The sequence below is a fragment of the Volvox carteri genome (assembly GCF_000143455.1).
Source record: "Volvox carteri f. nagariensis unplaced genomic scaffold VOLCAscaffold_17, whole genome shotgun sequence".
NCBI lineage: Eukaryota > Viridiplantae > Chlorophyta > Chlorophyceae > Chlamydomonadales > Volvocaceae > Volvox > Volvox carteri.
The window spans coordinates 1,393,009-1,406,280 of NW_003307560.1; the positions used below are offsets into that span (position 1 = coordinate 1,393,009).

The window sequence follows — 13,272 nt, forward strand, 5'->3', positions numbered from 1 at the left end:
CCTGGCCCACATGACGCGTTAGATAGCCCGAGGGCCGCTATGATGAAGCGCACAGCCCATACCGCATGCCGAGCCTGGATGTGTTGCTGGAGGGGCAGCAGGCCAAAGCCTCCAGCCGACGGGTGGCCGGTCAAGAGATCCTTAGGCACCCCTGTCAAACGGCGGCCGGGGTCTTCTGGGCCCTGCTGCCGGTCGACGAGGCGGGCCGTTAGGCGTTCTATTTCGTCCAGCGTACGGTTGGGGGGCGGCCCACCATGCTCCATGTGCCAGGTGACTGTCTGCATTCCGTACACCGATGCCGCTGTGGCTCGACCGAATGCTGATAGCGGGAAGCGGGAGAGCCGCTGCAGTCGCCGCTTGGCTTCCCCGAGTCTCTTCATCCAGTCGGGCTGTGGCGGGGATGGCTGGTTGTCAATTGGCAGGTTCAGGGCGGTGGCGGTGGTCACCACCTTGAGACCTCCTATTGACTCCTGCTGAGGGGCAGCTGATTGGGGTCCGGCCTGGGTTGCAGGTTGCGCCTGCTGTTGGTTTAATTGGCCAATCCACAGCAGCTCCACTTTGTCGAGATTTAGGCGTTGGCCAGACGCCCGGGCAAAGGTGTCCATGGCCTGGAGGAACGATGGTACTGAGTCTTCACCCTATGTATGTATGTATGTATGTATGTATGTATTCCGAGGGAAAAACACCTTGGTAACCTATTCTGCACCATATTCTGAAAGTGCTCGTCAGCCGACTTGACTTGAAAGCTTCATGGATCCCGGCATCACAGACGCGCATCGATACACCGCGACGAAGTCCCTTCCCTCCCTCTCTCCCTGGGCCTCAATCCGCTTACACACACAGGCCCCGCCAGTACGCGTATGTGTGTATGTATGTGTGTGTGTGTGCCCCCATACACACCGAATGCTTCATCTTGCCGTCCAGCCACCACTCGAACACGTTCTTTATGGGGTCGTACTTGATCTGGGGGCACGTGGGGGTTTACAGTCACATTCACCATCACGACTACACGTTTAGGTGAAGGGAAGGACTTCCGCCGCCGCGGCGGTGGTGATGAGATGGCGGGGGGGGGCAGGGCGGGGGGGTTAGCTCACCGCGAGATCGTGAACTTGCGAGGGGCTCGCACGGCCGCCGATCTTCCTGGTGTACATGAAAGCCGCGTATTCGTAGGAAGCATTCCGGATGAACGGCAGACGGTCGTACACGGCCCAACTGCAAGGTTGGTGACGTACGTACGGTTGGGAGCGAGGCAAGGGGTTAAGACGGGGAAAAAATCGTCTTTTCAGCAGCAACTGTAATCTGTCGCCCGGGGGGTTGTTTAGTAGTTACGGACGGAAAAGCCTCATCGGTGCTCCCGGTGATATGCAGTAAAGCGCAGTCCGATACAGACAGACAGACAGACAGACAGACAGACAGACAGACAATCCGGCCTGGCCGGTCAGGCAGGTTAGGGCAGAGCTGCTCCACGTTTAGCAGCACAGGCACTGCAGAGTGTACAACCATCCCCCCATCCGCCCATCAAGTCTACCCGCCCCCGCATCACGCACATGCCCTTGTTGGTGAGGAAGATATCCGCCACCAGCACCTTATCAAAGTCGATGAGGCTCTGCAGAGGGTTGGGAGTGGCGGCGGCGGCGGCGGGCGGCAGGGGCGGCGGTGTGTGTGTGTATGTGTGTGTACGTGTGTGTGTGTGTACGTGTGTGTGTGTGTACGTGTGTGTGTACGTGTGTGTGTGTGTGTGTGTACGTGTGTGTGTACGTGTGTGTGTGTACGTGTGTGTGTGTGTACGTGTGTGTGTACGTGTGTGTGTGTGTGTGTACGTGTGTGTGTACGTGTGTGTGTGTGTACGTGTGTGTGTGTACGTGTGTGTGTGTGTGTACGTGTGTGTGTATATACCGCGATAGGGATCTGATCAGAGGCGAGAGCAGGGGGCAACAAAACACAACGAAATAAGCCATTCACAGAAACCCTGCTGCTGCAGCTGCCAGTGTTGCGACGAAACGCTGGGGCCTTGCAGCCATCCAGCTGCCTACCTAGGAATTAGGACCGGGCAATGCCACCTTTGACAGCCATAATGCCACCCACAATAGTGTCACCGATCAATCAGCCAAAGTTAACATGCCATACATACATACATACATACGTACAGATGGAAGTCTGCTAAATTCACTTTTGGGTTTCAGAGCGGTGGTCATAAACCCATTACGTCACCCGGGGCCCCCTCCACCTCACCATACTGCAGGCACCCAGTCGCATGTCATCCTGTGCGTCGACCACATTGTACGGCACCGTGCTGGGAATGGTTACCTGCGGTTGACCAGCCAACCGCCATCGTCAACATCATCACATCATCAGCATTGGTATCATCATCATCATCAGCAGCAGCAGCATGCGGACACCGCCAGCCACTAATACTACTGCCCAAAAGGGTACGATGTCCTGTCCTGGTGTGTGTGTGCCGCAGGCAGGTGCAATAACAAACGTAGTGGTAAGCTAGCAGTTTTTTGATCCACTGCCGTACTGCTAGGAGTCTCATAAAGATATCTCGTAATAGGATTCAATTTAAAATTCGATAGTAGTACGAACGTCTGCTGTAATACGACACCGTACAGTGGGGCCGTCCATCCATATATACGCCACCGTTATCTTTATTCTACACATTCACAGTTTTACACATATCGGCGTAGCTCAAATTGGTAGAGCACCGGGATAAATAATTGACAAGTCTGGAATTCGAATCCCAGAGTCGGCATCTAGCTACAGGTCGCGGGCTGGCCGATACCGCTGATCTCCGGTGGAAATCAGATGGGGGTGTCGAACGCTGAGATTAGATGAAATACTGGTTCCCCTCCAGCGCGCTGGGCGGCTGGAGGTGGAGCTCTCACCAAGCCCTAAGAGGAACAGTACACCGCCGCCGCCGCAGAGCGGTGGCGCAGGATTAGTTCTGCGGATGGCCTAGAGCCGACTGTGTACTTTAGATGATGGTTGGATAACGAAACCGGGCGTTGGCTTAATTCGCAAGGATAGGGTGGCGATTGGGATCACCGTGAGTACATTTGTAGATCGCACTATTGTTAAGCTGGGCGCCTTCGGTGGAAACGGAGGTTGCATTGCGTCTGAGCTGGTGTATGTGGCTGGCTAGAGGATTCGAACAGGTGACGGCGCCTTGCGTTGATAAGGGAGTATGGTGAGGACACTGGCGAGGACTCTGACCGATACAACGCCCCTCCAATGATGGAGTGTTTCGGCGGTCGTTCCCGTTGGGGTATACCATTAGGTGCCCCTGGCCAGGCCCGGATACGCATACATACCCCCAACCCACTCTCACAAACACATACACACACACAGACCTTGACACTCAATCGTGCCGAGTAGACCAGCTTGCGGATTCCTGAAGAAACCTTGATGGGGGTCGTGACGGCAAGATGCTTTATGTGATCCAGAAAACCGAATGACGATGTGGTTGTGGCTGGAGTGGGCGGTATGGAGACGCTGCACGCAGGTCGGCAGCAATGTCATGTGTGCGGGGGTGCGCGTTCGGGTGCTGAAGGAAGATGTGCATTCATATACACACGCCTCATTGGGGAGGGTTGTGGGTTGACTACGATTAGCAGCATACGCATCACATGCATACATACACACAGACAGACAGAATTAAAGACAGACAGACAGGCATGCATAGAGAGGCACAGCAGTGATTCCCGTCTCGACAGACGTCAGGGTTTATGACCCATTGAAAACGTTACTTCCCTGCCACACACAGTGTTTGCTCTTACATGTGGGGATTTTGAGTGAATGTGGTTCCGGAGCTGCTCTCCGTGACGTTGGCGTTACTGAAGCCCATCCACCAGCCGAGCAGTGCGCTGCCATCTGGCTGGCTGGAGGGCCTCAGAGTCAGGTTGTTGGGGCGGCTTGGGGTCCAGGACAGGAGGACCTGCTCAAAAGGTTTGGCCGCCCTGCCACCTGCCATGGACATGGGAGCAGAAAGAAATCTGAGCGCCACCAAGCAAGCGAAATCTTAGCGATGCCTGTTTTGGAAGTTTTGGAGACCCCCGAGGAAGGTAGGTGAGAAGGTAAGCGTCATACGTAACTCTACGACATATTCACGCTACCGAATGCAATGTTCCTGGCAGGTTGTAGTTTTTCCAGTCTTGATTCCCTTGGAGATAACGTCCAAGGTTAAGAACAATTTGCAGACATACCTGTTGCGGCCCATGTTGCGACGATCAAGAGCGCGGCTAGATAGTTCTTCATGTCGCGCTACCTGTTGTGTGACGGATGGGAAGGGGATGGGAAGACTTGGACTGCAGATGCCAACGCGAAGTTATATATAGCATATAGGTTGATTGACTTCAAAGTCTGGTCAATCTGCAGACCTGCTGCCAGTTAAGCCGTTCGACTCCTCTGCCCTAACTTTTGCAAAATCCTCTAGTCACCATTTAGGTACCATGTATTTATTCTGTTCCCATTAATCGAGTTGTTCGTTAAAGTTTCGTGAGTAATTACAAGTTGACGGCAATACATCATTGGGAAATTCACTTGCTCCAAATGTATCTAACTGCCCATGCAAAATTAATCATAGTGATTAAAATGAAAAATATTTGACTATAAAATTTTGAGTCGGCAACGTAATTGCTTGATTGTCAATCTCCGACTCCGAGGCCATTTGGAAAGCCGCGTGGCGTTGAATAACTGTTGGTTGAGAAACGAACATCATGGCTATTTATAACTTCAAATATGCGAACTTCACGGTGAAGTATTAACCCAAAGTAACTTTTCAAACGTCGTTCGTCACTTGCACACCTTTCCGGAGGCGTGAGGGGCGGGCAAAGGCAAATGCACAAAGGGTGTATTTCCAGTGCGGATTAAGGCCAGGGATTAAGGTCCCGCTATTCCCGGCTAATCCCCGGCTAATCCCTGGCAATTCTTAAGGCCTGGGATTAGCGCTGGGATTAAGGCCGTACAAAGGGCGATGCATACTTTCTATGTGATTCTGAAGCTAAAATTGTTAAGTTCTGAACTAGTTTGGGCATTAGGAGTTGAATCAGTATTAGATATGAACAGGAAGCGCACTCTTCTCGCCGTTCATCTCTTCATCACCTTTTGAGCAACCCAAAACAGGAATTGCTTATTTGAGATCATATATATGGAACTACCTAGAAATTAACGTCAGACATGGCGCCGTGAATGCTAATCCAGATACGGAAAGTTACTACCTGGCTCGAGCCAGGTAATAACTTTTTTGTCACAGGTTGCCAGGTAAATACATGGGCATCAAGTTCAGTTTATGTTCTTTCCTAATCTCTTGCTAGCTCCCGCTAATCTTCTGATTAGAGAACACGGTGTCCTGAGGAATTTCTTAATCCCCGGCTAATCCTGCTTAATCCCGGTGGGATTTCCACTGCCGGGATTAGCGCAGGGATTAACGCTAATCCCTGGCCTTAATCCGCACTGGAAAGACCCCCAATCCACGCCGCAACGACCCGGACTCCACCACCCGAAATAAATGTTAAACTATCCCATAGGAAATATATAACTCCGTGATTATTTACTGACGGCGCGTGTGGACTGCGGCTGCTGCGGCTGCGGCCTTCCGCTGCTGCACGCTTCAGAAGACCATTCTTTCCCATTCAGCAGGCCGCCATGTCGCCGTCATCCTCACCGTCATCCTCACGACCTTGCCCAAGGTCTATCTTCACAGCACGAAATTTGATCTCCAAGACATGCGCGCTTCTGGCGTGCTCACTCTTTACTGGGGCGTCAGCGAGCGCATCAGGAGGGTGTTCATATCTGAGCTCTGATGAGCTGCGTATCCCAGCCCTTGAAAGACATGGGTCTTTATCTACCGACAGGTTTAGGAAATTTGAACCATGACTGCCGTACACCGAACCAAATCCTCCTTCCATTTCCCGTCACAAATTGTCTTTTGTCGTATGCTGTTATGCTGATTTGTACTGAACAAAGATCGATCTATCGATCGCAGCTATCTAAGAGGCCGCCAAGAAAGACGTCCAGCACTGTAGCTCACTCCAGGTTTCCAAAAAATTTAAGCATGCAACATTCCCCTTAAGTGTTTTAACCGTGGCGCGCCCTGTGCTGGACGTACACTTCTTCCGACTGACGATTTTTTAACAAGTGTGTGCTATCTGACTTTCCTGCCACCTGCACATGCAGGCCCGGGCACTGTCGCCCCGGGAGTATTCCCCCCTGGCCCCCAACGCGACTCAGTGTGTCACAAACGTCGAGGAACCGCAGGGCCAAACCAATAGCCCCGGCATGTTACTTTGCCAAAGCCTTTTACAACGCGCCTTCTTTTACTGGCGCTTGCGGGCCCTTTCTTCAAGCTTTTGCGCACCATGGTCTTCTTCTTCATGCCGCATACCAACGGTTCTCTCTACTCTACTTCACCCCTCATCGCCTTGAACCAGGCGCCACGCGCGCCTCGTAGCCTCGAAACAGGCGCTGTGCGCCTTGAGACCACCTATGCCCTAGATGCGTTCATCCACCTCCGTTAGATTCGATGTGGGTGCCTACAGGCATATGCGCACATTCGTTAAGCAAGCAAGTGTACGAGCAAGGAAAGCTGGAAGCTGCGACACCGGAGGGAACTGGCCGCGTACGTTGCGATGTGCGTGTGTTTACGATATGTTTCCGTACGACAAACACACTGCGTAGGAGGAAGGTCCGACCGTGGCCACTGCTAAGCGCGGTCGGAAGTACGACACATGCGTCTCACTGTGTGCTGTACAAGATTGCATTTTAAGAAACTCCAAAGGGCTGCAGCTGCGGCGTGGCTAAGCTGAACGGGGCCGTCGGGAGCCACAGCCCTTCTTACAATTTTCAAAAAAGCAACAGGATGGATGGCGTGGGCTTGATGGTTTTTTGTCCATTGGTTGGCGGTTATAGCGGTTGGCAGTTGTCCCGTCTCTCCCAACATCACATTAACGTATCGCGGAGATGGATGCCTGTACGGAGAGTTTCCCCACTCACCCACCTCACACTGGAGTATCTGGATATCGTACATTATGCGTAGTACGACACCCGGCAACCCGGCATATCATGCAACCCTCTTATCATCCCGGCGCATCAAGCCCCAATCACCTTACGGCGTAACTGTCCCGGCGCATCATCTCACCACCACCATCTCGCCACCCATCACCACCATCATCGCCACATCGCACCTTTATCCACCTTGGCCCCCCCCCCTCCCCCAAACTAAACCCGCCGACCGAAACTACGAGGGAGAGGAAATTCGATGATGGCGGTGCCTCGGTCTTTGAGCCCAACGGGCGGTGCCAGGAGGACAGGACCCGTCGTACTTTCCGTACATTGCAGGTGTAGCTATTCGAAACTGGCGCAACATACCTAGATCTTCCACTCATGGCCTTGGCCGCCCACTGTGTGACTGTGTGCGTGCTTGCGTGTGTATTGTATTGTGTATGTGAAACACAAACCCCTCTTCAGCGGGTTGGTGAGGCTTATGGGAGAAGACGAGGACGACAAAGCCCGCGGGGAACCAAGAACCTGAAACACTGCCAACACAGATACGTGCGGAGAGGGGGGGGGAGAGGGCGACCCTGCTACGACAGCGACGGGCCGTGGCGTCTGGTCGACGGCGGCTAGGGCTAGGTGGTCAGCTTTTTGCTCATTGACGGCTCGTTGCGGGAAGGCCGGCACCGTAGCCGTAGCCTCGTTGGCGCTTGTAGTGGCTGTGGGCCTCATTTGCCGTGGTGAGGCCGCCAGGGGGGCCAAGCTGGCACTGCTCCTCGTCGTTGAGGGCCGCAACGCCGGGGCGGAGACCTGCGGGTGCCGCCACCAGCGGCGGCGGCGGAAGCTAACGCCAGTCCATGTGGCTCTCGTGTGTGCACATACGCATTACGCATACGCATACACGCGCGCGCGAGAGCGCGAACGGAAAGGCGTTCGTAACTTTCCTCTCCGACTTTACGATGAAGACACGATGCCAAGAGCCGCCAGCTCGTCGGTCACTGCACCGGTGGCGGCGGCGCCGCCGCCGCCGCCGCCGGCGGTGGTGACAGTGGCGGAGACGCCTTCCGGCGCCGAAGGCGCCTCCAGTGCCAGCTCGTCGGCTGCCGCCGCCGCCGCCGCCGCCGCGGCCTTCTTCGGGGGCCTTCCGCCCCTCCTCACTCCGGTTGCGGGTCGCGTGGCCCCCTTCAGGTCTGTTGGGCCCCCCTCAGCGACGGCCTCCCCGTCAGGGCCGCCGGCCGCAGCCCGGGTCTTGCGAGTGCGGCGGCCCGGGGCCCTGGGCGCCCGGCGGGCAGGTACCTGCCGTGGAAGGGGAGGCGGAGTGGGTGGTTACTAAGTCGGTTACTAAGGTGGCTGGGGAGAAGGGAAACCGCCACAGATCGGAAATCGCCCCCTTCTTCCCGCACCCCTTACAATGTCAGCCGGGCGCGCATACACACCCCCACTCTCTCTCCTCCGCCCTCGCCCTTGCTCCCAACTTCACATATCCGCATATCGCGTTTTCATCCGCACGGGTGCCTCCACGATTGTGTCATGACATTTCGCCTTCTCCTGCCCCCCCCCGGTCGGTCAGTAGTTGCCACTCTTTCGCGTTATAGTCAAGACTCCCTCCCCCCCCTTCCCTCTCCTCCCCTCCTTGCCCATCCCCCACCCCCCCCGCACCTGCACAAGCTCCAACAGCTCATCCGCGGCCACAGCCCCACCCTCCGCCTTCGCCTCCGCTGCCTCCGTACCCTCGTTTTTGGCTGGCGGCACCGCATCCCGATGCACCTCCCCCACATGGCTGCGAGCGCGGTTCTTACTCCTATCATTAGACGCGTCCTCCGGCAAGTGCAGTACCGCGACGACGACGCAGGCGGGTAACAATGAAGAGCGGCGGCCGGGTAGGGGCAGGGGCAGGGGAAGAGGGTGACGGGAGGAGGCGGAGGAGGAGGATGTCAAAAAAAATGGGCTAGGGTGTGATTGTCTGTCAAGATTGCTCCGGGAGACGGTTCCCCTTGGGGGCCGTTCGCTGGGTTGGATTTAGGCGGACGTCCAGTATGGTGTGGTTGGCCCGGACATCCGGACACCACATCCGCGCCGCCGCCTCTGGTGTGTGTGCGATACCCCGCTACAACCGCAACCCCCACCCATCCAACCACCCGCCTAGCCATCGACAACCACTGCTACAGCCACAACTAAAGTGACGTACTTGAAGCCTTGCTCGCAAAGCTTGCAGCGAAGCAGCGTCACAAAGCGCTCGGGCTTCGGTTCCGCTGGGGACCCGTCCAGCGCCGCCTTTGCCGCGGCAGACGCGGCGGCGGCGGCTTCCGCGGCCTCAGGATCCAGCGGCGGAGCCGCGGCGGGCGGTTGCCGAGGCCGCCGCCGCGACGGCTGACGTGCTGCCGCCGCCGCGGCGGCGGGGGCGCCGGCGGCAGCAGCTGCCTGCGGACCCCCGTCGCCGTTCTCAACCGGACTTCTGGCGCTGCTGCCGCCTTCTGCCGCCGCCGCGGTGTCGTTGCCTGTCGGCCGCTGGCGGCCGCCGCGGCGCACGGGCGTCGGCGCCGAAATGGCACTCGAGACGGCCGCCGCCGCCGCTGCTGTAGCCGATTCGGCGTGTTTGGCCTGGTTATGACGCATGAGGCCTTGAGAGGTGGCGAAGGAGCGGTCGCACTGTGAGCAGGCGAATTCGCCTCCCTCAGCCTTACCGTCCCCAGCTGTGGGACGTCTGCCGCCGCGACGCCGACGGCTGCCGTTGGCGCGCGGCGCCGCGTCAGCACCATCACCGTCTACCGGGCTGGCGTCGCCATCGGTGGCGGCGGCAGCAGCAGAACCAGCTTTTTCGCGGCGGGTGTTGTTACGGCCGCCGCCGCGACCTGGGCGCTGCTGGAGGGGTGCTTCGTCGGCGCCCTCAGCGGCCGAAGCCGAGCCCTGGGCCGTCTTGGCCTGATCATCATCGTCGCTATCGTCCATAACTGGGACGCCGTGAACTTGTTGCATGTGTATCTTGTACTCAGGCCGCGGCAGGCGAGTTCCGCACTCCGCACAGAGGTTCGTGGCCATATGGGGGCGAAGTTGCGATCTGCTGTGTCCTGATGCCGGACGGTTTTCTGTGATAGTACCTGGAATGGCGTAACGGGCATTATGGGCAAGGGCGTGAAATAAGTTCTTCTCCGCAACGCGGCGTAACGGAATGCTTCCGAAGTTTGCATAACCCCGACGACCCGGGTTGTTATGGAGGGTTATGCAGGAAGCGTATCGAAAGGGGATTGTCGGGAAAGGGAAGTTATAAGCAGGGTTCTGGGTCACGATGTATAAGATTGGTCTTCGTTCCAAACGTAACGTCGAATGTGCTACGTCAGAAGCACCATCTTTAAGACGGAAGCTATCTATCCTTTCGAAACAACTCACAAAGCACGTCGTGACCTGGCAGCCGTCCCGAGCTCGTGGGCGTGAAGTACCTTGTATGCTCAAACTTCCGACATGCACCTCCAGAATGTCATGTAAAATCCGAAATGAACAGAATGCAGGATGCAACTCATATATTCTATTCCGGACTTTTAGCTCTTTCTATGTGTACGGCGTCAAAAATTTCCTTTTCCGGCAATTAACCATGCTTTGCCTGACAATTCTTGCTTATCAATTCGTTCTCGGGATTTACGCCTCTTGGCGGCTGTTTGCCACAGGACTGAGCTCGTTGTGACGTTTCATTGCAATGGCCACGTCTGGTTAAAGGAAAAAGCCTAACGTGTATAGCCCTAGACGTTCATTATACCCGAGACACGGCATCTCTCAGTTTGTTAGCCAAAGCTTTTTGCCATGGGTATTCCGGGTTTCAATGTTTGGTTCTCAGAGAAATATTCGAAGGCATATTTGCCTCTTGACAAAGTCCGCGTTGATCACTTGTATATTGACCTAAACTCGGTCCTCCACACGGTCATGCGCAACGGTGGGTCCTTCCCGCGCCGCGGAGCGGCAATCCTACCTTCTGAGCTGTTCTACATGAGTACGCATCAACGGCTAAACACTCTCTCCAGAACCCTCCAGAACCACCTACCCCCTTTCATCCACGCACACAGCTCCCAAACCCGTCACCGTACCCAGCATCCCTTCCCCAGACCTCACACGTCCAGCACGACTTCCCCCCCTCCTCCCCCTCCCGCTAGCCCCCGCAAAATCCTTCCCCGCGTCCCCGCGCACCGCCCCAACCACTCCCCCCCCTCCCCCCCCTCTCCCCCTTTCCACAACGATGTGGCCCCCTTATAAAAACCAAACCACCGTTAACGCCCCAGCCCGCAATCACGGCCACTTCCACAAGCTCCTCCACAAGCGCCTAAGTGCCATCCTCGACGTGACGCAGCCCAACAAGTCCGTCATGATTGCTGTGGACGGACCCGCCCCGCTGGCCAAGCTCCTCACGCAGCGGGACAGGCGCAAGGTAATACGACACCCTAACCACCAACTGCCCGTTAACTCCAAAGAGCACCTGCGGTTACTGCTACTGCTAATGCGACTTCAATGGCTCGCAGAAGAAGGGCCGGAGTGTGGATGAGGGTGAAACGCTGACCGGGGTGGCCATCACTCCAGGGACGACCTTCATGCTGGACCTCACACACTCGCTTACGTACTTCTGCTGTACAAAGGTAGAGTGTGTGTGCGTGCGTGCGTGCGTGTGTGTGTGATAGGGGGGGGGAGCTTTCGCTTTGTCAGTTGTCTGTGTTTCTGTGTGTGTGGAGGGGGCCCCTCGGCCCGGGTGCGTGTGTTGGAGAAGGGGAAACTTGTGCGTGATGTGCCCCCCTGATGTCTGTGTTTCTCCTTTTCCCACCCTACTGTGGTGCTGCGCGCGGGCGCGTGTCATCTGCTCCATGGCGCAGAGTGTGTGATGTGCCCCCCTCACTGCTGCGACAGGGGCACTCCTCCACCTGCCTCCCTGCATGTCTCCCTTTCCTCCCTTTCCTCCCTTTCCTCCCTTTTCCCCTCCTTTCCCATCCCTGCGTTCTGGAAAGTGTGCACGGAAAGTGTATCCTCCCTCGTGTCTAACCCCTGCGGGCCCCCTCCCTTCCCCCGCCCCCCACCCCCCATCCCCCCCTCACAGATGTCCGGCAAGCGATATCGCCATCTGTTGTTTGAGTTGTCCGACAGCAACGTCATGGTAGGGCCGGTGGCCGGCTGAGGGCTGAGGCCTGGGGGAAGGAGCTGCCACCCGGGGGGATATACACAAAACACACCACGTAGTCACCTAGCCACCTAGCCACATGGCGGGCCCGGTGTGCGCGTGCTGCTGCTGTGTTCCAGTGCTGTGTTCCCCTCCGGCGGCCTTACCAAACCGCTGAGGATTGGGGTTTGGAGCCCCGCAATGATTTCTTTTTTCGCATATGATTCCCACGTACCCACCCACCCGCCTGGGCCCACCTGTCCATCCCCTTGAAAGAATATTCCTTGCCTTTCCGCCCGAAGCCATCTGCCTGTCTTCCCCCCCTTCCCCTTCTCCTTCCTCTCTCGTCCTCCCTTCCCCTTCCCCTTCCCTTCCCTTCCCCTTCCTCCCTTCCCCAGGGCGAGGGTGAGGTGAAGGTCTTGGGTCGCCTCGCCAGGCCCTGGCACCCGGGTAACCCAAAAGACACACACGGTACGACAGGGTACGGCAGGGGGGATTGCTGTGATTGCGGGTGGGGGAGTAATTATTGGAGGTGGGAGAGAGGTGAGGGGTATGGAGGTGGGTGAGGACGGCGAGGAGGAGAGGGAAAACGTCCTCTCGTCCCCCCCCCACACTTATACCCCGTGTGCATGTTTGGTGACCGGTCCTGGATGACGCTCGGCCGTCACCGTCGCCACCGCCATCACGGCCGTCGCCACAGCGGTTAAGTCATGTTGTATGTGCTTGCTTTGGATGTTCTTTGGTGTGGAACAAGTTATGCTGTTCGCTTTTTGCACTCTTCTTTGCCCCGTATTTACCCCCCCCCGGGCCCTGGCAGCAGCTTCAATCGTGTGTGGTTCGTCTTTCCCCCCGGGCCCACCCCCCCCACCCACCCACCCCACAACCCACCCCCTCCGCAACCCCCCCCGACGGCAAATGTGATATGTAATGTTGTGCAGTCATCTTTGGTGACGATGCGGACCTCATTCTCATGGCGCTCACCAGCTACAAGGTGGGAGGGACAGAGCCGGACTGCCGCACCTCACACCGCCTCATGAAGTGCAACTGACATGCAACTGAAACATAACTGACCTCACCCTGCGAACGTGGCGGATTAACGGACGCATGAACAAACTGACGAATGAACGAGCTGGCTTAGTGGCTGAATGGGT

General features: G+C 56.8%; 2 protein-coding genes across 2 annotated transcripts in view; one reads left to right on the plus strand and one right to left on the minus strand.

Annotated features, from left to right (window-relative positions):
- Nucleotides 1–7,645: 7,645 nt before the first annotated feature.
- VOLCADRAFT_104605 (uncharacterized protein) lies at nucleotides 7,646–10,491 on the minus strand (the record flags this gene model as incomplete). The annotated part of the gene is made up of 5 exons (XM_002950165.1): nucleotides 10,378–10,491; nucleotides 9,179–10,088; nucleotides 8,650–8,791; nucleotides 7,995–8,286; nucleotides 7,646–7,800 (listed from the first exon to the last, which is right to left on the minus strand). The coding sequence occupies exons 2-5, from the start codon at nucleotides 10,027–10,029 to the stop codon at nucleotides 7,646–7,648; spliced, it is 1,440 nt and encodes a 479-aa protein (XP_002950211.1). The 5' UTR covers nucleotides 10,030–10,088; nucleotides 10,378–10,491.
- Nucleotides 10,492–10,785: 294 nt separating this feature from the next.
- The window catches only part of VOLCADRAFT_104606 (uncharacterized protein), a gene marked incomplete at both ends in the record, with an annotated part of 10,592 nt that continues 8,105 nt past the window's right edge, over nucleotides 10,786–13,272 (plus strand). The window contains 6 exons of the mRNA XM_002950054.1: nucleotides 10,786–10,915; nucleotides 11,259–11,404; nucleotides 11,496–11,609; nucleotides 12,062–12,118; nucleotides 12,520–12,592; nucleotides 13,060–13,112. Coding sequence (XP_002950100.1) covers nucleotides 10,786–10,915; nucleotides 11,259–11,404; nucleotides 11,496–11,609; nucleotides 12,062–12,118; nucleotides 12,520–12,592; nucleotides 13,060–13,112 — 573 coding nt within the window. The remainder of the gene's footprint in view (nucleotides 10,916–11,258; nucleotides 11,405–11,495; nucleotides 11,610–12,061; nucleotides 12,119–12,519; nucleotides 12,593–13,059; nucleotides 13,113–13,272) is intronic.